At 45.6% G+C, this 25,018-nt stretch overlaps 1 protein-coding gene across 9 annotated transcripts in view; it reads right to left on the bottom strand.

Annotated features, from left to right (window-relative positions):
* Window positions 1-7,017: 7,017 nt before the first annotated feature.
* Window positions 7,018-25,018, bottom strand: part of DZIP1L (DAZ interacting zinc finger protein 1 like) — a 42,186-nt gene continuing 24,185 nt past the window's right edge. For 6 of the 9 annotated variants that reach the window (XM_019747871.3, XM_088798351.1, XM_019747844.3 and 3 more), the window contains 10 exons: window positions 24,079-24,141; window positions 22,741-22,881; window positions 20,826-20,856; window positions 19,496-19,549; window positions 18,311-18,444; window positions 16,883-17,075; window positions 13,807-14,023; window positions 13,198-13,379; window positions 9,789-9,928; window positions 7,018-7,975 (listed from right to left, as the gene is read on the bottom strand). In XM_019747871.3, the coding sequence (XP_019603430.3) occupies window positions 7,811-7,975; window positions 9,789-9,928; window positions 13,198-13,379; window positions 13,807-14,023; window positions 16,883-17,075; window positions 18,311-18,444; window positions 19,496-19,549; window positions 20,826-20,856; window positions 22,741-22,881; window positions 24,079-24,141 (1,320 nt within the window). In that variant the 3' untranslated portion in view covers window positions 7,018-7,810. The remainder of the gene's footprint in view (window positions 7,976-9,788; window positions 9,929-13,197; window positions 13,380-13,806; window positions 14,024-16,882; window positions 17,076-18,310; window positions 18,445-19,495; window positions 19,550-20,825; window positions 20,857-22,740; window positions 22,882-24,078; window positions 24,142-25,018) is intronic. The other 3 variants (XM_088798349.1, XM_088798350.1, XM_088798347.1) reach the window with 3 other exon arrangements.

A 25,018-nucleotide genomic window follows, 5' to 3' on the forward strand; every position in this document is an offset into this window, starting at 1 on the left:
TCTTCTGGCTCCTTGCTGAGGTTAGTTCTTCTCTATTGTCTTGCCATTACAGAGAATAATGTATAAAGACACTCCTGGCACAATAACTGACTTGGAATTGGTCCTGTTCAGCTTATCAGATGGCAGTGTCTGCTCTGTGCAGACACAAGTGATACAAGGGTCAGCAACACATCCTCCTTCCTACAGAGCTTAGCAAATGTTAGTGCCTGACAGCTCCATTTTCTGCCTATTATTCTAAACATTGAAACTGCACCATACTTCCAGCATGCAGACAGGCTTATAATAATTTGTAACAGCCACAGACATGAAAACAGATATAGAACAGGCCACGCAGGACTGGATGATTCCTTCCACATTCTTTTCTCTTAAGACTAGAGAGAACTTGATGGATCTTTGTAGCTCACTTCCGACACTGGCAGGGGGGACACAGGCAAGAGAAAAAAGTGTAGAATCACACTAAAGGTCCTTTTGACTTTAGAGTTTGCTTTACTTAGATTCCTTATCAACTTAGAGTTATCGTATGCAAATCAACTTATTACAATATGTATTTCACTTTAGATTTTCTAAAGCCGAAAATGGTCTTAATCTTTATCTCAGCCACAAACCACTACCAGGCTCCAGCCACGAGACCAACTCCTACTCCCTAAATCGTGGGATCAGATTTTTAGGTGGTAAAAAACCTTTTTCTGGTTCTAACCATAAACCTATTACAAACTTCCAATCAATCAATGTCATCCCTATGTGTATAAGAGTTAAGTTCATTATTGAAGTTACCTCAAAAGATAAAACTAAGTAAATTTTCTCTTCATATTGAATCATGCAATCATGGAATGTAAGAGCTGGTGTGGGCCACAGATACAAACCAGGGCAGTGGTTCCCAAGTGGCAGGTGGTAGACCAGAACTGGTCCATACCAAGTGTTCATTTGTCCAAAGTGAAATGAGGACAATGAGGGGGTACGTCATTGTGAGGGGCCAAGTGTCTACTCTTAGGAGGTTCTGTCTTTTATTCTAAGATTAACTCAACCTTATTCTTCTGGTATTAGATGATTACAAAATAACAGTGCTAGTAGGGGGTGACTGTTGCATATTTTCTTTTACCTTCTCATTTGGCAAAATAAAAATTAGTAACCTTGGATCACCTGTGAAACTTTTTTTTGCAGAGCCTACAGTGCACTGCCATCACACACATCAGGAATTTACACTGCTACTTTACAAAGAAACAGCCTGATTAGAATCCAGACCAGGAAGAATTGTAACGAGTGGGACATTCTACCTAGAAGTATTCAAAAGACACTCCAATTAAGGTCCAACACAGAGCTTTGCCAAGACCTAACTTCAAATAAGATTCTAATTAGGATTCTATGAAGATACATGCCAGAGCCATCCATGTTTATTTGTTCATCCTTACATGGGGATTAGGGTAGCTTCATAAAAGATGATATAATTTCAACTTTGAAAAATAGTCAATCAAATAAATATTCTGAAAGATAAAAATAATCAGGGTGTTTGTGTCTTGCAAGATGATAAAATTTCAATGATTAAAAACACTGCAATACTAGTGCCAGATTGAGGGAATAAACAGAAAGTCCAAAAACAGACACAAACACATATAATCATTTATATTTGATAAAGGGGATATTTTTTAAAGTGAAGGAAGGATGAATTTTCAAGTAGTGATGTTGAGACAACTGGCTGTTTGGAAAAAATAAAACAGATCCCTAAGTCACAGCTTACATGCCCCAGAGAAGTCCAGCTATATTACGTTTTCAAATTTTAAAACATTTAATAGAAGTTAAAGAAAATGTAGATGAACATGTATTAATATTGGAATAAAGGAAACCTTCCTAATTCTGACACCAAAGGCAGAAATTATAAAGTCAAACATGATTAGTTACATATATACAAATTTAAAACCTCTCTATAGAAAGGAATCCATAAACAAAACTAAAAGACAAATGATCACTAAGAAGGAAAAAGGTAGCATATATGACAATAGATTAATATGTCCAATATATATAAATAATTCTTAGAAGCAATATGAAGCAAATTAAATAATAAAAATAAAACCTCTAAAAATCAAAGTAAAATAAAGACACAAACCTAATCATGTATTCATTTGGCAGCATAACCATAGAGAGAAACTATCTGAGGTGATTTTAAAACACAATAACTTAACGGGGCACCCCTAGTGGAATATACCTTAAGGACAAAACAAACTCCAAAAAATAACAATAACAAATTTCAATTTGTTTTCAACATTCATATTGTGGGCAATCGAGTTGGTATTAGGATTCTGAAACTGTGACTGTGATGCTAAGAGCCAGGACTTTAGCTATGGAAGAAAAGAGATACAGACAGATGGTAGATCAATGAAGTAAAGTAAAAATCCTATAGTCCTGAATTTGAAAGGGAAATACTAGTATGAATACATAATATATTTCCCTAACTGTATTTCCTATCTCTGCCCACTGAAAGGGCTTAGAAATAATGACAAGACCAGCAGCAAAAAGCACCCTCGGCACCCAGATTGTGTCTATAAGTACCATTTTCCTCTAAAAGAAGCAAGGATTCCCCAGAGATAGTACGAATTTCAGGTCTGAGGCAGGAAATGTACGATATGAGCTGGGATCATCTTTCATCTCATCTTTCATCTTTCATAGCAAGGAAGCTATCAGACTGCTATGCTAAGGTCATTCAAAAGGATCCAGGAATCAACTTGAAGAGGCACCCATTGGCCAAAGAAGGGACAATCTCCACATCAATAAGGATAACAACTACAATCAGTTTCAACAAATCAAATATATTTAAATATATGAGTTCATATGGTACCGTTGGAGTACACTAAGAAACCGACTCATTCTTTTAAAAGCGGAAAGACTCAAATCCTGAGCTTCCTTACCTATATAAACTATACCTCCAGGCAACCAGGCAGTTTGATATGGGGAAGTTCTCCTCACAGTTTTCCAGCTAGTAAACGCCAAAGGAAAGCTATAGACTTAGAATATCACAATTACAGAAAAGTTAAAATCAATAGATGGATTTAAGCAAAGGTCTTTAATGTACCATCAATGTCATCAACACCATGAGAAGAGGGAACCAGACACTATTCTGCCTCCTGATGGAAGTATCTTCTCAAAAAGAATCAAAAACCAAAAGAGCTGAACCTGATTAAGTATTTAGGTCTAACTACAAATTTTGCAGATAGTCCAGGGGAAGAGAAATATATGCATTAAGTAACACCACGGTACTGCAATCAGCAAAGTCCAGATTAGGGAGAATTCTAAAAGGCAAATAACCCAATTTCCTCAGCAACAACAAAAATAATAAAGATTATGAAGGAGAAAAGGAGGGAGGGAGGGGGGAATGGAGGTAAAGAAGGGAAGGGAAGGGAATAGGAATCTGTAGGTTATAAGGAAACGTATAAGAAAACAGGAGATGTGAACACTGAATAGATATTGGGTGATGTTTAAAAGATATTGATTTTTGTTTTAGTGTGGCAGTGGTGGTATAATGGTTATTTTTAAAAGGAAGTATATCTTAGAGATACATATGGAAATATTTGGAGATATAATAGTATGATTATTCAGAAGGAGGTTGGCAAGAAGTTTACAGGAAACAAGCCATGTGTTGACAATTAATAAAGCTAAGTGATGGCCTTCATCAAGGCCGTTATACATTCCCTCTATCGGTATATACGCTTAAAATTTTCCATAATAAAAAGACAAAGAAAACAGCAACAAGGAAATGTAAATTACATCAACTGAAAAAAAAATAAGGACTAAGACTACGATCAGGCAATTTTTAAGAGAAGAAAATGAAAAAGAAACCTACATTAGACGAAAACTTTTTTTAAAACGTAAATTTTTTAAAAGGTGAGGTTTCATTTTTTCATTTGCCACATTGTCCATGTATTTAGAGATGATCAGTACCCCTGATGACAAGGGACTGTGAAAATGAGCACTGCCGACACCACATAAATTGGCTCAGGCGTCCTAAGAGCATTTGGCAACACATAGCAAAATTCCCCAAAGTACAGGTTAGGAGCCAGGGCTCCAGGGCCAGCCAGCCCAGGTTAGATCCCAGAGGTTCCACTTACTCACTGGTAACAGAACTCAAAGCAACTGTCTCAACTGCTCTGTGTCTCAGTTCTTAGACATACAATGACTGATATAGTGGCACCACTTCAAAAGGTTGCTGTTAGGTTCAATCAGTGAATCGTCATAAGAAACTTAGACCAAAGCCTGGCATAGAGTGCTGGCTTTATGTTGGTCCAGCAACCTCACTTCTAAGGAGATCTTAATTAAGTGTACAAAGATACATATATATATATATATATATATATATATATATATATATATATATATATATATATATATATATATATACATACACACATTTGTTTATCATTTCATGATTTATCAAAGGCCCAAAGTGGAAATTCCTGGTTAAACACATTTTTGTAATCTTCTCCTTGTAATGCTATATGGCCAGTAAATGTAATTATGTTAATACATATATATTGATATTAATACATATATATTGACATTTATAATCTATTTTCATATATATATAGACATTTATAATCTATTTTTGTATATATATTGACATTTATAATCTATTTTCGAGAAGCAAAATCAAGCTCAAGAATAAATATAGTTGAACCCTAGGAAGGAGACATGTGCATTTTTTTAATCAATGAATGTATACCTAGATGTTAATGGTGGTTGACTCTGGATGTGGGAGTTATTCAGATTTATTTTTCTTTTTGGTTATCTGTGTTTTATAATTTTTCTGTATCAATCTTATTGTAATTTTTAAAATAATTTAATATGTTTCATATTGTGATGGTTAATTTTATGGATCAACTTGACTGGGCTAAGCAATGCCCAGATAGCTGGTAAAACATTATTCCCGGGTGAGTCTCTCAGGGTGTTTCTAGAAGAGATTAGCAACTGATTCAGTAAACAGAGTAAATAACGAGATCTCCCATCACCAGTGTGGGCGGGCATCATCCAGTCCACTGAGGGCCCGAACAGAACAAAAGGCAGAGAAAGAACCAATTAGTTCTCTCTGCTTGAGCTGGGACACCCATCTTCTCCTGCCATTGGACATCAGAATTCCTAGTTCTCAGGCCCATGGACTCCAGGACTCACACCAGAGGTTTTCCTTGTTCTACAGAGGGTAGATCTTGGAACTTCTCAGCCTCCATAACTGCATGAGCCAATTCCTATAATAAATCCATATGTACATTTTATTGCTCTGTTTCTCTGGAGAACCTAGACTCATAGGAACATGTTCCAAAGTTCCTAAAAATCTTGCCAAAAAAACTGTTTAATTGTATCTGAAAATGGGAGGGGTAAACAGCATACAAATCCAAAACTAATATGTCTCCAAAGTAGACAGAAAAACACATTTGGAATCATATAACTTAATAACGAACATTCAGGAACAGAGTCATTCTCACTGGTAATTATCACCAGTGTGTGCACATGCAAACACACGTGCACACACATCTATTGCACTTGGCTTCCCCTGAGAGCAGAGCCTGAGGCACGGAGCTGGATACAGGTTAATTTATTTCAGAGGTGCGCCCAAGAAATAGAAGTGAGAAAGTGAGAAAAATGAAATAGGAGGGAGAGGCCAATAAAGGGTGCCTTAATGAGTAGTAACTGCTGCACGCAACTGGGACTCACTCCCACTGGGACTCTCTGTGAAACTGCGGAATAAATCAGAATTGAAGCATCAAAGCACGGGAAAGCTGGAACAATTACTCACCAATTACTCCCACCCCACCTTGGTTGTGGGCTGCCCTGGTAGTGTCAGCTCTCCTGCTCTTCCAGGCTGGACCTGCAAGAAGGCTGTGCAGCCTCCCAAAGAATCAGAGACACCACTGAGGACAAAAGGCAGAGGCTCCAGGGCATTTGTATGATGTGAGAAGCTGGCACCGGAAGTGTGCTCAGAGCTGCAGGAAACCGGGATGTGACCAGGGCCACCACAGCCATCTTTTTCACTTCCCTTGCCCAAAACCAGTGATTAGGGAAACATGACTTTATTGACTTTATTGGCAGAATCCTGAGAGGAGGATGAACCCCAGCAGCACTACCGCCACTCAGCACTCACCGACCCTCCTCACAAAGCCACTGAGATTATCCATCATATACAGTCTTAGCTGCTCAAAGGTATGAGACACACAAAGCGAATTGCCCTCCAGCCAGCCAGGGCTGTATTAGCCCCAAGTCCCACCTAAGGCTCTTCATAAGTTGTGCTCTGGCCTCACTGAACAGCCTCATACCATGACACCCCCAAACCTTCTCAGCCCAGATCCCCTCTGCCCTCTGCAATACCTTTCCTCCCTCACTTCCCCTACTAGATCATCAGGCTCTATCCCGGATGTCAGGACCACTGAAAGGTCAAAAGAAGCTGTAAAGAGAGCTGGGGAAGGGGAAAGACCTGAGGTAGTGAGGAGAGATAGATGAAGCCAGGTTGGCCACGAGTTGGCTTAATAACAGTCGAAGCTGGGTGCTGGGGACGTGGCCTCATCACGCTATTCCCTCTGCTTGTGAGGTATGGAGGTGCATGGCTGGAGGTTCCTTCAGGAAAAATTTGCTGTTCAACTATGAAGTTGGCTGATCTCAGCTTTCAAATCAAAGTCTCACTCAGTCTGAGCCGCCCCAGCCAATGGCCGAGCAGGATAGGGACACTAGGGTTGGGCCATTTCTGCCCAATGGGGACACTCTGGTGGGCAGCTCCTGCCCTGGAGCACCTACTGGGCTGGCAAGATGTCAGCCCTGCATAGTGGTCAGACCTACATTGCACTCTGAAGTCTTTCCCTGCCTAATCCTGCTTCCTCCACCTTCACTTTTCACAGGTGTGACTCCCCATCCAAGCTCTTGCACGCCAAGCTCCATCTTGGCTAGTGCATCCCAAAGGACCTAAACTGACACAATTGAGGTGTCGGGTGCTTCACCTCCCCACCCCTGCTAAAGCTCCAAAAATAATGAAGAAATACGAGAGAGTTATAAACATTTTGTTATATTTAAATGTTTACATATAATAAATTAATGCTTTTCACATTAAAAAAAATACAGTGGTTACATATAACCTAATTTTGGAAATAATATCAAAAATAAAATTTGTGGTCCTTTGGGGATATGAGGCCCCAGTCAAGGGGCCCTCCTTGTTCCCACCCATGAGCAAGCTCTGCCTGATGTTAACTATGGGAAGGTCTCCAAGATCACCCCAGGCTGTACTGGGTGGCTCTGCTCTGCTCCTATAACACCTTAATCTCTGTCACTAGATTGCTGCCACATACTTTCTGCCTCACCTACTTCTGCCTGCACCCCAATTTAGCAATGGAGGACCTGGCACAGAGCAGGTACCCCGCAAATGACTTTGGATCAATTACTGAATGACTGACTGAGACATATGTCCCCAAAAAGACCCCATCGAAGACCCACCCCCACAGTGTTCCTGCAGGTTTACAAATAAATGCTTGACAATAGAGACCAAGTGGCTCCTTCCCGTCTGGTGTGAACATGGAGGTGGAGGAAGAAAACTGCTTAGAGGTCCTGTTATAACCCTTTCTTAAGCTCCAGGGGCACCCAGCCAGGCCTCCGTAGCACTGTGGGGGAGGGTCCCTCACAGGCTGGAGGGGAGAAGTCAAATTCATCTTCTGTTCCACTTCTCTCCAAGGGAGAAGACCTCTTGGTTACTGGTGAAGACGAGAGGTCCAGCAGCCTCTTCTGTTGAGGTGGGACCTCAGCTGGCCCAAGCCAGTGGTAAGACTGGTCCTCCAGCCAGCCAGTGGGATCACCAGCCAGGGACCCTGGGTTGGCCAGGGCTCCAAGCACTGGTGCCAAACTTCTCTGGGAGCTTCGAGCGAGACAAGGGCTTCGGTTTCTCTTTCTGGTCCAGGTCCTGGGGGAGATCTTCCAAGGAAGAGATCTCCAAGTCACTCTCATCATCAGAAAGCTGCTGGAGGTAAGGGGGAGAAGACAATGTATTCTGACAAGGGAGACTGGAAATGTAGATGGACATGGGAACAAAATGCCGATTTGGAAGAAAGTAGGAAGATGCTGCTCCTCCTGCTTTCTCAAGGTCCCCTGTCTTTGAGGACCTGCTGCAGAGACATGGCATCAGAATGATTTCAAACACCCCCAAAATTCCACTAGCCAAATCAGGGCAAGCTCCTCGGAAAGAACTATGGCAGATTAGGTTGCTTTTTTTGTCATTTAACCTTTGTCCAGATTTTTTTTTAATTGGGGAATATTGGGGGACAGTGTGTTTTTCCAGGACCCATCAGCTCCAAGTCAAGTAGTTGTTTTTCAATCTAGTTGTGGAGGGTGCAGCTCACTGGCCCATATGGAAATCGAACTGGTGTTATGACCCTGGTGTTATGAGCACTGCACTCTAACCAACTGAGCCAACCGGCCACCCCGTCCAGATTTTTTAATGCCCCATATCAATGGAGCTAGAAGCCTGGAGCCATGACTTTTTTGAATTCCTGAGCTGAATGTACCAGGCGCTAAAGTGCCCACCCCACCTCCTCTCAAACAGCTCCTTTAGGTCCCAGTAAACACTCAGACTGAAGGAGCACGAGGAGAGTTACAGAGTGCTAGGAAACCTTCAGCTGGAAAGGGTCTGGGCTGTGGCCAGCTGGGTTGCCCAGAGTGGGCCAAGGGCCCAGGCTACCCTGGGACCACAGTCACCCGTCTGAAACTCTCACCGCCCCTGGTGACATGAGGCCCTGGCCACCTGGCTTTGATAGAAGCATCCTATGTGTTTTCTCCTGGAATGTGAGTCCAACCAATCGGAAACCACAAGGGCCCAGGGCAGTAAGCATGCTCTGAGCAATACCGAACCTGCTTTGAGCTATTGACGCTCTTTCACAACATGGGAAAGGGAACAAACATTGTTTTAATCATTTGGAGTCATTACTCATAAACACACACGAGCTGTATAATAAACCAAATATATTACGTAGTAAAAATGGGGGGGAGGGGTTATGCTAGTAGGAATAAAAAAGTGATTTCCCATGACTTCTGAATTTTAGCGACAGCATTGCTCCTCCCAGGATGTAGCTTTTGGATTGCAAAAGGAGAGAAAAGGAGTATGAAGTAACAAGAGCAATCAAGGTTTCTACCTAAGAAAGTAACAGGAGTGTGTGAGTTGTTCCCTGATGGGGGAGAGGAGGACAGTGAGGGGGCTCTGGTAATGGTGGGAGAGGCTGAGCATCCCAGCTTCTAAATCTGATGGGGGCTAGAGCCTGAGAGAGGCAACTTTTTAGTGATGAGGAATGGCGTGAATATTTAGAACGAAGGTATCTAAAGACTCCCACTGTATGTTGTCCCCTAATCTGATGTTGCCCCTCCAACACCCCAGCCCTGGGGAGAAATCTGCTCTGCACAGGGCCGTGTGTGGGGGTCCTCAAAGAGAGAAGGAAGGGGAAGGGTCCACTGCAGGAAGAGCCAGAGAGCAGCACCTACCAACTACCGGGAGGCAGACACGGAGCCAGATCCAGGCTCCATCGGAGGCAAGAAATGAGAGAAACAACCTACCAAGTAGTTGCTTGTATAATGAGCCAAAAGGCTTTTTATTGTTAACGTGGACACAAGCAACAAGCATTTGAAAGTGGCCTTCTCTCCACAGTGAGGTCACTTGCAATGTCCCACTCGTGCCAAGGCGGACACCCTCACGACCCTCCCACAGGCCCCACCCCGGGCACCTGAAACTTGGAGCTGGCTCTGTAGGGAATTGCAGAGTAACCTCCAAGATTCCTACACCCTACCTGAGGCTTCCTTCCTGGCGCGGCCGCCCTCTGTGGCCCGGCGTTGGGCATTGAAAACAGACTGACCCCTCCAGCAGGCTTCTTGGCAGGAGCCTCCAGCTGCTTCTCGAGATTTTTGACCATCGATTGCACCAATGTTCCTGGAAGGCAACCAGAGGGCAAAGCCCAGAGAATGAATTCCATAGCCTTGTGGATCAGGTCCAGGCTCCAGTGTGGGTAGAGGGAGTATGGAGAAGGGTCAGGAGGAAGAAGGAAGGGCAACCGCAAAGAGGGCAAGGAGCGAGGGAAGGCCCAGGCCAACCTGTGCTGCAGAAAGGAGGCTTTGAATATCCTGAACATGTAACTGTGCACTTAACAACATGGCGGGGACAGAGGCTTAGGGAGCTGTGCTTCCCTCTTAACCTCCGCTCAGTTGGTACATGAACCACAAGACTAACATGCAGACACATCCTCCTTTAACGTCTTCACTGGGACAAGAAGAAATATCATAAATATAAATTAGAACAGGGGGACTGCAGGCCAGACATACTTTCTGCAAACTCCATGCAGGGAGGGAGCCACGCAGTGACATACATTAACTTAGGACTCTTGGAGATATAGTAAATAAGGTCCTCAAGAATGACCGAGAAGTAGGGAGCTAAGCTCGGCCTTCTAGGATTCAAATGTCTGAGGGACTGGGTACATGGCTGGAGCTACAACGTCTTTGGCTCACTGATTCCTTCAAGAAATGTGTAAGGGCCTGCTACGTACCAGGCGCTGTTCCTCACCTTCCATTAATCATCTTGTCCAGCTATCTCACTGTACAACAAAGGAACTGAAACCCCTCACACAAACAGGTAGGTAAAAAGTGACAGAGCCGAAACTGGATCTGAGGACTCCTGACTCCCAGTTCCTGGATGTTTCTACCCTCTAGCTCACCTACAGGCCATCAACACTTCTCCAAAGACCTGGTTCTGGTGGATTTTCATGGGCTGGCAGGCTTGGAATATGCTGTGGACAAGACGAAGTTCGCAGAATCCATTAAGAGCATATACTTGCAGATTACACAGACCTGGGCCAACATCACAACGCATCCACGTACTAACTATGGAAATACAGAACTGGAAGTTGCATATTCTTTCACTAAGCCTGGGCTAGAAAAATGCAACTGAAGCCGGAAGCCACAAACCTTTCTGCTAATAGTTTTGTAAGAAAATCTCAAAAGAATGGCAGCTGACTCAATTGTTTTGAGAAGAAAAATGCTCAATATTGTAACCTGTTAGATAGAAAGTGACAAATTTAATGGATGTATTCATTCCAGTTAACCATAATTTCCAGTTAACGTAAATGTCTGTAATGCCCTTTCCATCGACGAGTTGCATTTCTGCCTAAGTGTCTTTGCTGAAAAGGGCAAAGAATTTTCCTGTGACCCAAAGACTGCTGGGGGAGACTTGAGGCAGCCTGCTGTGAAGGTTCACTGTCACCTTCCAAGGCTGTCACCACCCTCCATCTCAAGATTAGCTGGGAAGCCACACTTTTCACTACCCTTTTGTTACAAAAACTTATGTTTGTTAGACTGCATGTTACGGAAACTGTATTTGTCGAAATGTTCATTGTAGCTGACCTCATAGTAACCATGGTGATAGTTAACTGGGAGACCACAGCCCCTTGATCTGGCTCTAATGAACTCGAGCAGCATACGTAAAAGACTGCAAATATTCTTCATATTAGGAAAATGGCTAAAGGCAGTTCTTTCTGGGAAAAAATTATTTCACAAATAAAAAAACAAACGAACAATAACTCCAACACATTAACTTCAAAAACATAACACAGAGTCAATTTTCCATGATGCTAGTTCTGCGATCTTGAACAAGTAATTTAAGGTCTCAGAGGCTTAGTTTTTGTTTTCGTTTTTGTTTTGTTTTGTTTTTTAATTAAAGCTTATTGGGGTGACAATTGTTAGTAAAATTACATAGATTTCAGGTGTACAATTCTGTATTACATCATCTATAAATCCCACTGAGTGTTTACCACCCAGAGTTAGTTCTCCTTCCGTCACCATCTATTTGATCCCCCTTACCCTCACCTTCCACCCCCCACCCCCTTACCCTCTGGTAACCACTAAACTATTGTCTGTGTCTATGAGTTTTTGTTTCCCATTTGTTTGTCTTGTTCTTTTGTTGTTTTTGGTTTATATACCACACATACAAGTGAAATCACATGGTTCTCTACTTTTTCTCTCTGACTTATTTCGCTTAGCATTATAATCTCAAGATCCATCCATGTTGTCAAAAATGGTCCTATTTCATCTTTTCTTGCCACCGAATAGTATGCCATTGTGTATATATACCACAACTTCTTTATCCATTCTTCTATTGAAGGAGATTTTAGTTGTTTCCATGTCTTGGCCACCGTAAATAAAGCTGCAATGAACATTGGAGCACACATGTCTTTATGGATAAATGTTTTCAGATTTTTTGGGTAGATACCCAGGAGAGGGAGTCATATGGTAATTCTATTTGTAATATTTTGAGGATCCTCCATGCTACCTTCCATAGAGGCTGTACCAGTCTGCATTCCCACCAACAGTGTATGAGGGTTCCTTTTTCTCCACAGTCAGAGGCTTAGTTTTGACATCTGTGACAAAGTATGTAGTTGTACAGATGCCTTACCTCATGGGTGGTGTGAGGGAATTCCTGCTGTACCCCCAGGTGGCCCAAGCATAGAAGGGACACCCTCTCAGTGTCTCCCCATACCTCCTTATCCTCTCCTACCCACAGAATTAACCAAAGAAAGGGAATGCAGCATCTTTGGGACATGTTTCAGCTGGGAGAGGATCAGGAATGCTGACTTTATTTTTCTCTCTGACCCTCTACCCACACCAATGACTGGGTTTGAAAAGTAGCTGGACTGTCCCCACAGCCGCCTGTTTAAACCCACTGAGGGTCCTCTTTGCTGACCCAGCCCCATGTACACATATGGTCAGGATCTGGACTTGGGGAGGCAACAGCTGCAGGGATTCCCCACTTTGGCCTCAGGAGCCAATCCAGCTCTAACAGGAAGCCGACACCTTAGGCCTTACTGGGCTCTGTTGCCATTAGTAGAGCAATGCTTTGATCTCAATGTATCTGGCCACCATGTTTATTTTCTACTGGTAACAACCTAGAGGAGGAAAGGGGTGAGTGGGCTCCCCTCAACCTCCAACAGTTAAACAATTCAGTGACAAAACAAGGGGTAAAATAAACCTCACTCAAATTCTATCTTGCTCCTGATATATCTTCCATCCCAGGAAAATATCTGATGGGAAGGAGAATCTTTCTCTCCAAGTCAGTCCCAAATCAGAAAACCCAAAGGAAATCAAAGGATGCTTCCAGGACCAAGAGAAATCTGGGCTGGAGAAGGGCTATCCCAGTGGTCCCAGACCACTCACCTGAGGAAGCCAGCGTCCCTGAGCCCTTGCCAGAGGGCTGGGTGCTCCCCTCCGAGGTCTCGGTATCAGACCAGTCCTCAGTCTGAGGCCCCATCCTGGAAGGAACCTGTGGGGGCTGGAGAGATGCACGCTGCACAGAATCTCCCTCCGAGTCCTCTTCAGAACTGAATGGGGGCGTACTGCTGAGGAGGAGAAAAAATGAGGGATGTGTGGGGCAGACGGAAAACTTTAAAAAGCACACTTCACCACTTGCAAGCATGTTTGGTTTGCCCAGAGCTGGCGTGCTCATTCCCTGGGCCCAGGAGACAGCCAGGAATAATCCCGGAGTATAGCAGCCACACCAGCTCCTCCCTTAGGAGAAGAGGACCAAGTCCTCCAGTGTGGCATCTGGGGCATGAGGAAGAGATGAGTAAGGGGAGCACAGGCCTGTCTCAACTGGGAGAAAGGACCCCAGTCTCCTCCTGGGAGCTTGGATTGGACCCTACCTAAAACCCCTCTATTCTCTGCCCCTCATATGTCTGCAGAAGCCTGTGGAGACCCCAGAGTAGGGTTGCCTGAGGCCGGGAGCCACACCACAAACCCAGTGAAAATGCAGAGTCTAGGGCTCACCTTAACCCCGGTCCTGGGGAAGCTGGGGTGCCAGAGGGTCCATGTGCTGTGAGGCGTGGAGTAGGGGTGGGCACTTGCGCCAGCCCAGGACCATGGCTGCCGCAGTGCTGAAGAGCTGTCATAGGTGGCTCTGCCAGCTTGGATGGCAATGCCACATGCAGGGTCCTGGCCTTTGCCTGGACCTCTTTGGTGACCAAAGGACTCTGCTGGCTTTTGGCTAGAAACAGAGAGAGGAATGAGTTTCAGAGTATACCCATTGGAGCCCTTAAGCCTAAGAGAATACCGAATAAGGCTCCAACACACTGGAAATGGACAAGTCACTCTGTTGCAATATTCTATAATAACCACAACATGTTGAATAATTTCCCCCATCCCTGGTATCCCACTGCTGGCCAGACTCAGGGCTGGGACCCACAGTTTTATCAGAGACCAGGAGAGCAGCTGGTATTCCAGGGTCATGTTGTCATTCCAAGAGACCCACAGGAGGCAGCAGGTCTGAAAAGGAGCCCGGCATGGCTGCAACTCATCCCCGTACACACACACCCCACTCCCACCCCAGCTCAGTCTTAGCAGCAGACCTCTCCAAAGCCACCTACCCTCTCTGCCCAACCAAGCTGCAGCCACTCGAGTGCGGACAGCCTTGCAGGAAGGCCCTGCTGCCACCAGAGGTCGCCAGAGGACCACATGGGCCTCTAAGATCCACACACAACCGCCTACCAGAACTCGGCCTGTGGCGAGTGCTAAAGCCGAGACATTAAACACAGCCTTCCATTTTCCAAATATCATCAAGACCCATTGTGGGGAGAGAAATCCAGGATCGGCAACTTTTTTATGGAAAGAGGAGAGAAAGTGCATCTCAGGGAGTTGGAGTAAGTACTGTTCCATGAAACTCTTAACATATGTGGACCAAGTAACAGTATAAAATGAGTTTCTTACTGTAGTTCAAGGTCAAATGTTTGAAATACACTGATCTCAGAGAATGCTTTTACTTAGAAGTGGACCTTCTAGGAAAGCATAAACTGAAGAGAAGGGGAAGGCAAACTTGCTAAGAGAAAATACCAATAACAGCTATAGTTACTGGGCAGACACCAAGTCGAGCACTTAACATACTTCCATTTAGCCACAGACACTTTCAGAGAGTGTTGTTTTCCCTACTTTACAGAAGCTTCCGGAGTTCAGGGACTATATCACAGACCACAATTCTGTGGAAGTAAGTGGTAGATGCAAACACAGGCTGTCAGTCACCTCAAAACTAGGGCTCTTGCCTTCTACATCCTATAGCTTTGCCCCAAAACAAAAGAGGCACAGTCTGAGGGGGAAATGGGAGGTGAGTATTCACACAGAAGTGGAAAAAGAGTCTACAAAGTGCTGTGAAAACACAGCGTCATCTCACAGTGACGTGCCCTGGAGAAGGCAGGACCCCAAATCAGAAAGGTCCTCACTCCTGGCTTTAGGAGTACAGGAGCAAGGGCTGGAAAGCAGAGTGGCACCTGGAGGAGCAAGACACCTTTCTCTTCTCTTGGAAGGGGGACTAGAAGGGCCCTCCATTTGTCTTCCGTGACTGCCTGCCCCCCCCCGCCTTCCCCCCCCCCCCCCCCCCGCCTGCCTGCCCCCTCTCTTCTCCAAGCTCCCACCACCCTGTGCTTGGCTCCATCTCATCACCTAGTCCTGACTGGCTTCCCAGGTCGTGGCACAGACCAACCTCAGTGAATACTGTACTAAATGAATCAGTGAATGAATCAATACTTGCGGCAGGGGGCTAGGGGCTTAAATTGAAGTATGAAAGGCAGGTTAGCAACCAGGACAAATATCCTCTCTCTGAGATTTCAGTGCAAGACTAAGAATTGCCCTTCCCTTAGAGATTTTTAAATCCAGGAGTTTAAACTAAGGAGAACAGTTTCCCATATCATTGACACAATATTCTCAAACCAACTGTTCTGTTATCTATTTAACATTTTTATATAAAATGATACCACTTTTAAACATAAAATACCCACTTTATACTTGTCCAAGTAATAATTTCCATGAGCTCTTGGCGTTACATTAATAGTATTTTTCTAACGCACATGAAGAAAAATAAAGATTAAATTTTTAAGTTATTCATCCATGTACCAATTAAAATCATCTCTCTTATCCCCAGAGATATGTGGCCCATATTCTGAGAAATTCCTGTGCATGAAGAGCTCAGGATGGGTCTGCCAGGACATGAGGTTACAGAAGTGACATCCCTCTAGCTGCATATGTCCATGACTGAGAAGACAAAGTGAAAGGAGCTGGGGTATCACCCTGCATGAGAGACCCACACCCACTAAAGCCTCCCTACCCAGAGCTCCCCATTACAGCAGCCCAGTGGATCTGGGACTCCTCTAGAAAGGGGTAGCGGTGCAAACCTAGAAACACAAGTTCCCCTGCTCCCTAAGCTCCTTGGGGACAGAGGCTGGAGGGTCCTTGCCTATACATTTTAATAAGAATCACAGGGCCTTTTTTTGTCATGACCACCAGGAGCAAAGCAGCAGCCATGACCCCATGCAAGGAACAAGTCTGAGTTCTGAGGAATTGGCCGCAGGCAGAACTGGCACAGCCTCTCACACGATCCCACTGCTTCAGAGCAGACTTTTTATATTTGCCTCTGCCTGTAGCTTCAGTGCTCCCAGGCCTGGGGCCTTCTCGCAGCACTGACATGCCTGGCTTATAGAGCCAGAAACTGAATGCGCTGCTGTCTGTGGGAGCAAAGTTCAACTTCCGGTAAAAGCAAGGCAGTGCAGAGTTAAGCTGCTAAGTGAGGAGCAAGTCTGAGCAGGAAGAGTTCAGGCTGGCTGCAAGCTCCAGCTCTGGATCTCCTCTGCTCCCCTGAGAGATCCTGGGGTCCCCCCACCCCACCATCTCCCCACCCCTCCACCCCCACCTCACCCAGACTCTGTTTCCCCAACAGAAGATTTCGGACTCAGTAACCTATAGGAACGCTACCAGCACAGTCACGACCCATGGGAGCAGGGATTACATCCTCCTCCTGTGCAAACAAACCCAGACCCTCCTGGGTCACAGCCCCTCTGAGCAAGCCCTCTTACCACCTTACCTGGAGCCTTGCTGTCTGCCTGGGACTTCGGGGCTCCACTCCTCTGTCTCTCCTTCACTCTGCTGGTGGCTTCCTTGATGAGCTTTTTCCTCAGGCTCAGAAAGCCAGAAAACCTCCCTGCCTTCTGCTCCCTCTGGGCTCTCAGGAGGGTCTCCAGGTGTCTGAGCGTCTGAACAGGGATTCCCTTTGCATCCTAGAAGAGACAGACGTTTTCCTCTGGAAACGGGCCTCCCCTCCTTCTCCTTCCCCTAAGCCTCTAAGCCTGCTGCTAGGCTGGGAGCCACTGCCATCAGGCGGGTGCTTTCTGGGAGCGGATGAGGTGAGCATCAGGGCAGAGTGAGCAGTGGCTTCACACGCTGCTGAAAGTGCGGTGGTTAGGGTCTGGGGGCCCTATTAAAACGTGCACAGCAAGATACTACAAAGGGACTGCGCACAATTCCATCGACATCACAGTATCCGGGGCTTAGACGGGACATGCCTCTCCACCACCTAACTGAATCTTAGGATGGGAGACCATGACTTGCTCCTTTTTGTACCCCAGGCACTATTGTTATGTCAGACACGTTGCCCTTCATGGCTAACAATGTTTCTAAAAAACTACTACAAAAAAACAAACGCCAGCTACCCTTCCATGACCTACTGGAGGTTGCTTGGGCTTTTGACATCTACCCAGAGTCCATGGGAGGGTCTTGGGAGGCATCTGAATGCAAGACAGGGATTCATTCAAGGTTAGAAAGGAATGTTTCAGTCAAGCCTGAATAGCGGGCCAAAGTTAGATTAAGCGGGAGTTGAACACAGTCAAAGATTAGCGCATCCTTACTAAATTAACCCTAGGTCCCTATTTTTGTTCAAATCTTACGCTACACAAATAGTACTTTCAATGACACGATGCCCGGCTCCTTTAAGAACATGGCATGTTTTTATGTAATAATAGATTTCACTGATGCCTTTAATCATCTGTATGCTCGGGTTGGACATGAGCATGAGGGAGCAACAGCGATCAACTGCGAATTTGTACCAGACAGAGCTCTCAGTCCCTGCCTCACCCACGGCCACCTGCTGAGTAGGAGTGGCTGCATGGACATCTCACCCAAGGAACTCATCCAGAGGCCAGATTGAGCCAATTAAGTTCCCTTTGTCAGAAATAGAGACCCAAAGAAAATAACCAATGAGTGGACAGCACAGAGAGGTCAGGACATAGGGTGGCATCTCAAGAAGCCATTGGAGAAAACAGAAAGAACCACACTATCGTGATGTGGGAGGAGAAGCTGTGTGGGTTTATGTTCCTAAACACCAAAGGTGCCCCAGTGGGAACACATAAGATAAAGAAGCTTACTATTTGAAAAACAATCAATCATTTGTCAGTTTAAGAACACCCTGTGTCTAAATGGTAGGGATGGCCCTTACAACAGTGGTCCTGGAACTTACTCTCTTTATCCCCATGCTTTCCAGTTTCTCTTCCAGGGCGTCTTCCAGGACTGGCCTGAACTGCTTCAGCAAGGTGGGGTTTCGCCTCAGAGCTTCCAGCACCTTACGCTGTCCATCTCGTAATTCCTCCAGCTCTGCAGCAGAAGACAATCACCAAGGTCAGCTTGAGCACCCAAAACTTCCACTCCCAAAGCCCCACTGCTCCCACCTGGCCTTCACTTGGTCTACAGCCTGTGAGCTTGGAGCCACTGACCCCGTCTGCGTACCCATCCTTGGGTCAAAATTTGGGTTGTTTCTGCTTCTGGGCACCACCGCCTTAGACCACCCCCACCTCGCATATTCAGGATTCTCATTCCCTGCCAGTCTGGACCTCCAAGATCAGGGCTCGGCCCTGCCCCAGGATGACTCAGGGCTTGTGGGATTTTTACTTGCCCAGATGATTCTGATGGAGGTGAGGCACAGACCATGCCTTAGGAAAGTGACCCAAAAGGTAACAAAACTAGGAATTACAATAAAACGTGGTAACTGCTACCAAGGAGCCATCCAGGGTTACCCAGGGAAGCCCCCTAAAAGTGCTCTTCAGGTCCAGTGTGGGGGCCACTGTGGTGAGACCTGCACCAGTCCTTTGATTCACCCAATAGACATTTACTGACAATATGAGTATGAACAGTTCAGTGGTGGGTGCTGGAAAACAGAAAAAAACCCTCAAGGAGCTCACAGTTGAGGGTGGTAAATTCAATCCTGGCTTCATATCTGAATCACCTGGGTCCCCACCCAAGCTAATTTCATCAGGACTCTGAGAGTAGGCCCCACACCTTAATATCCATTTTTAAAACTCCCCAGATCTTCTAACAAGCAGCCACACCTTGGAACCATTATTCTAGAACAATGGTTCTCAAAACATGAGCCATCACACCAGCGCCATCTGGTTGGTAACTTATTAGAACTGCAGATTCTCAGATCGCACTCCAACCCTACCGAATCAAAATTTCTGGAAGTGGAGCCCAGCAAACTGGGAGTGAGGAGACCTACTTCTTGCTGTACACCCTTCTGCATTCATGCCCCTAGTTCCCTTCACCCATTTCAAGTGGCCAGATACAGTTAAGTCGAGACAAACTAAATAACGAAGAGGGCAGCAAATCTGGTGTTTTGCATTGGACACTGGAGAAGACAATGAGGCCTTACCTTCCTCGGAAGAGTCCTCTTCTGTGTCCACAGCCTTTAGGCCCTCATGGATCCCTGAGAACAGGAACAGTTAGCGACTCCCGTGCCCTGGACCCCATCCCTGACTTACAGAAAAGCGTGGGACACCCTGTGAGTGCCGGCCAGAAAGCGTAAGCTCTCTAGTCCTTTCTTTACCAGAGAGAGGCAGGATGGAGCAGTGGTCAAAGACACTGAAGACAGAGAGACTGTGTTTCCCTGAAAGTAAGACCTAGCCAGATAATCAGCTCTAATGCATCTTTTTGGAGCACAAAGTAATATAAGAGCCAGTCTTATTTTCCTATAAGACCAGGTATGTTATGATACTGGGTTTTATGTTAATATTTGCTCCAAAAGACGCATTAGAGCTGATTGTCCGGCTAGGTCTTATTTTCGGGGAAACACGAATCAGAGTTCACATTCCAGCTCTGATCTTCACTAGCCGTGCACAACATGGCAAGTCCTTGAGCTTCTCTAAGCCTCAGTCTACAAAATGAGGATAATAATACCCACCCCACATTAAATCATGAGGACAATATAATGAAATAATGAATCTGAAGTGCTTGGGGAAGCACATGGCACACATCCCAGCCCCAGCACTGCGAAGTTCAAGGCCAAAGGAATAGTGCTCCTCTGAGCTGGTTGCAAGGCCAAGAAAGAAATCTCTAGCCTCAAGGCAGAGAATGGGAGATGTGCATGTTTGCAAGAAGGACAAACACAGAGTAGGACAGGGGAGGTGGCATGGAGTATGAGGGACCAGTTTCCTAAGGGGCTGGCCAAGATCCTCCACACAGGCACAGGCCCTGTAGGTTACTGTCTGCCTTTAGACACCAGCACCTGCACTCCATTACACACTCACACATTCACACGGACACACACCAGCACACGAGTACTGAAGGAGAGGAAAGTGAACACTGCAGACAGGCCACATTCACATATACTTGGGGTCAACTTGCTACACACTAGGAACAAGGTAAAGGTCAATGACCTGAACAGGCAAGGTGAATTAGAAAGAGCCTCTTCATGAACCCTGCCCCCAAGTTCCTCACCCCTCCCCAAGTCTCCACCACCCTACAGAGAAGAGCTGGCAAGGCAAGAAAACCTGCCAGCTGCAAGGAACGCTTTCAGCACAAATGCCAAGCTGCAACCCTGTCTGACCCAGAAGCAAATGTCTTCTCCCCCTCCCTCACCCAGTCGGAGAGTCTGATGCCACAAGTCCTCATCCTCATCCTGTAAATTGACTGGCGGGGGACAGGAAAGAGAAGATCCCAAGACAAGAGCCAAGACTGTTACAAACTACCCCATGCAAACTTACCCTCCACCTTCCTGAGAGACATGGTCTGGATCTACAAAGAGGTGGAAAAGAGCAGATTATAGCCAGCAGGATACTCTGCTCTGAGCAGTGGGTCTGCCTAGCACCGTGAAGAAGGGACAGCCACGATTTCCATGTCACCCACTGGGAATTGGAAGGAGCTCAGAGTACACCACTCTAATCCCCCAACACATCTCCTGCCATCCATATTTGAGAGGGATGGTGCCAGGTTGAATGGCAGCAACTAGGATGGCACCATGCTCCATTTTCCCATGGTGGGGAGATAAGAATGCTCCCTCTTCAGAGAGGGAATATGGTTTGAAAGGCAGGAGCCCCATGGAAGCAGACAGGCACATAGTCAGTACTATTGGTACAATTGGTGGAAAACAGCCAGGGCAAGGTAGGTGCCCCTCCTGCAATATGCTTATCTGAGCTGAGTGCCCTGTAAGGAAGAAGGAGGCATGATGGGGACAGTCATTGAACCGTCTGCTCAACCCCGCTTTTCCATGAAGTGCTTCTTCCTCCTTCCACATGGCTGTAAACAGGGCAGCCACATCTGACAATGTGACCCCATACCACAGCCATAGCTGACTCTCTAGGTCTGGGCAGAGAATTCTGGATTGGTAATGTGTGAAGTCAAGAGCTATCAGCAGCCAGTTGGTTTGGGTTTTGGTTTCCTTGGTGTGTTTGTGTGTTTGCTTATTTATTTTGCCACATGGAACAGAGAAATGGAAGCTGATCTTCAGAGTTTAAAAAAAAAAAATGGAAGCAGATATAAAGAAAGAGACAGAGATGCATAGCAGAGGAAATCTCCTGACCATATTCATGTCTCCAATTCCAGTTTATTCTCAGACTCAGTGGCTCTCCTGCCTTGAGCTCTGTGAGACACCCTATCTACCCTTACGACAAATTCCCTCTTCTGCTTAAGCTTGAGTTGTTTTTTATTACCTACTGGCTAATGGCTCATCCAACTATTTGTTCCTCTGCCTACCTCTAACCTAGAGACCATAAAACAAATTATTTGCTTCCTAGGCTTTCTTGCAGCTATGGCTACCCATGTGATATAGTTTTGACAAAATATAAGTAGAAATCTTGGAAGGGGGTCTTTTCATAAACTTCTTCCATTAAATATGGTTGTGATGGTTAATGCTATGGCAGCCATCTTACAACTATGAGAGTCAAACATTAGCCAATGGGTTCCTAACTAAAACATTTACAAACAAGAGTTCTGGGTAACATAAGGAAGAAAACTCCCGACTGGACCTGAGTGGCCACAGCAGTAAAGAACTAAGTGTTCTGGGGGGCAAACAGTGAAAAGAAAAGCAGCAGAGGAGTGGGCGAGATAAGCTGACTGGGTGAAGTACCTATGGCTCAGAGAACAGAAAAGCACAACTAGCAAGGGTGCAGGTGCAGAAAGAGTGGACAAGATAGTGACAGTGGTGCTCAGCCCAGGGAAGCTGTGTGGAGGGTGGTGTTGGGACCAAGGACCTGACGCCACAGGAGGGGCCCAGTTGAGGAAAGATACACTTCTCCACAGAAGGGCTCAGAAGTGGGGAGCTGAGCCTGAGCTGGGTAGAGAATTATCCGCAATAGGTGAAGAGTCACAGGGGCTCTTGAAGGGCAGTCATGAGGCTTAAATGAAGCAATAAGCAAAGTATCTACCAGGAACCGGCACTTAATATCGTCTCCGGTATTAGGGAACCCATCTGCCGGCAGCCGTAAGGATAACGGGCACATCTCCAGCCTGGAGGGAGGCAGGCTGTATCCTCACCACTTTGTGGCCCTCAAGCCTGAGGACTCTTTGCTCTCCTTAAAGAACCTAACTAATGAAACTAATGCTGCTGAGTCCCGAAGAACCTAAGGAGATCCTCACAGGGAAGAGGCACCAGAGGCTGGCTGGAAGAGGGAACACACCTACCATCTCCTCCTGGGACGCGATGAGCCTGGCTTGTTCCTGGAGCTGGGTGCGGAGGGCATGGATCTGGTGCTGCGACTGGGCAGCTGCTGTCCTCTGATCCTGAGACAGGGAAGCCTGGAGCCTTTCATTCTCCTCCTGCAGCTGGTGGGCACACAGGATAGTGGTTCAGCCAAATGTTGCAGGGACCTCTGAGAGCCCCGTGTCTCTGAGGCCTGCACCTGTAGGCAAATGCTAGTCGGGCTTTCACCTGAAGTAGGGTAGAGGGTTTCCAGACCTGGGCAGGTGGCTTTCTAACAAGACTGACTACTCTCCAGCTGTGCCTGAGGAGAAGTAAGAATTGAATGCAGGCCCCTAAGATCAGGACAAAAGGGCTCTCTGTCAGTTGTGGCCACCCAGTTGGGTAAGGTGAGGTCAATCAAAAATCATCAAATGGATGTTTTTAGGTGAAAACAAAAGGTGAAGAAAATGTGGAAACATGCTTCCTCTGGTGTAAGAGCAGAGAGAAAATGAGACTATTTATTTATATTTGCATAAAGAAACTCTAGAAGAGTATGCAAGAAAACAATAAAAGTGGTCACCTGTGTGTGCGGGGGGCGGGGGGGGGGGACAGGTAGCTGGAGATGAAGCGGAAGTGAGACTTCACTCAGTGGACCTTAAGACATTTCTTCTGCTTTTGGAATGAATTTGAATGTATTTCCCATTTTAAAATGTTTAAAATAAAACCATCAGAGGGGGTTACTGGAGTGGGAGTGGCCACTATGTGTTCAACTCTGATCTAAGCACTTTCATCTTCTGAGCTCTCTGCAGGCACAACCTGGGGCTCTGGACAACTGGCTTCCTCTTCAACTTGCCTCCTCCTCAGGGGCATTTTTATTGAAGCTGTTCTCTCTGCCCTGAGGTCTACTGGTCTCTGTTCTCTGGGCTCAGTATCTGAACCCTTCCATTAGGGCTCCCCCTGAACCATCACTGAAGTTCACAGCCATCTATTTCTCTCCTGGGTAGGATTTTAAAGAAGGACCCAAGCACAAAATGACCAGACAATTCATCTGAGGTTTATAGTACAACCCTCCTTGGGGGACCTGAAGAGGTCACTGCTGAGAGGATCACAGAGTAAAGGATGTGTTGGATTCAGAAGAGAAGACCTGACACCACTGTTCCTGGCCAGGGAAGCTGCTGTCTGGGGAGCTGACTCTTCTGTGTATTGATGAAGGTCAGCATCTAGGAACAGTATCAGCAACAAAATATCTGCCAACCAATTCAAGGTGCAGGGAAATACAGTGTACTGAAGGGTGAGAGGAGGTCACAGGAAGCAAGCTCCCCAGACCCAATGACAGCTACCTCTCTTTTCTGAGCTGCATGCTCTTCCTGCATGTCCTTCATTTTTCTCTTCCATTCTGTCTTCTGAAAAAGATTAAAAGATTTAATGGGCCCATCTAGGTAGTAAAATATATTCTAAAATTATAGGAATTTAAAAGTATTACCTCATGATTAGGCAGACAGAGAAGTAAAAAGAATGGAAAGCCCAGACAAAGATGGAGGAAAAACATGGAATCTTAGGGGGGCAGGCAGTGTGATAGATTATTGATTAATGTTGTTCAAACAAGTAGCTAGCTGCCTGAAAAACAAAAGAAAAGAAAACTGTGAACTTGAATCCTTATTTCATATCTTAAACCAAAATAAGTTCTAGGTGAGTCAAAGATTTTTAACATAAAAACTAGGAATGACTGTCAGCAAGATGATAGAATGGGAGGTTCCAGCTCTCAAACCACCCACAGGTGAGAACATCTTTATGGGGACCCTGAAATCCAGCTGAGAGGTTCCAGTACCTCAGTGGAGCAAAAATTCTGAGAATAGACACATTGAAGAGAAGAAGAACAGTTTCACATTACCTGCATTGCCCCTCCCCCAAGGCAGCACAGCTCAGTGACAAGAGATCCCCTCAACCCACAATTTTTCCAACAAGGGAAAGTGAACGTGAGCACCCAACGGCCCCAGCCTTGAGGATGCTGCCCAGGAAGCCCACTTCTGTCTCACCCAACCCAGAACTGAGGAAATCAGCATGGCTGAGTCAGCTTGGGGCACTGGTACACAAATCTCAACAACTGGCCATGGATCCCATTGTCTGCTTATGGATACCAAAAGGTGTGGACAAGAGAAAAGGTAGAAGTGTCAAGTACTTGTATTCAATTGAAGTTAAGTTGTTAGCAGCTTAAAATAAACTGCTGTAACTATAAAATGTTTTATGTAAGTCTCATACTAATCACAAAGAAAAAGCCTG

Source organism: Rhinolophus sinicus, chromosome 5 (genome assembly GCF_057876585.1).
Source record: "Rhinolophus sinicus isolate RSI-liver-muscle chromosome 5, RSI-T2T, whole genome shotgun sequence".
NCBI lineage: Eukaryota > Metazoa > Chordata > Mammalia > Chiroptera > Rhinolophidae > Rhinolophus > Rhinolophus sinicus.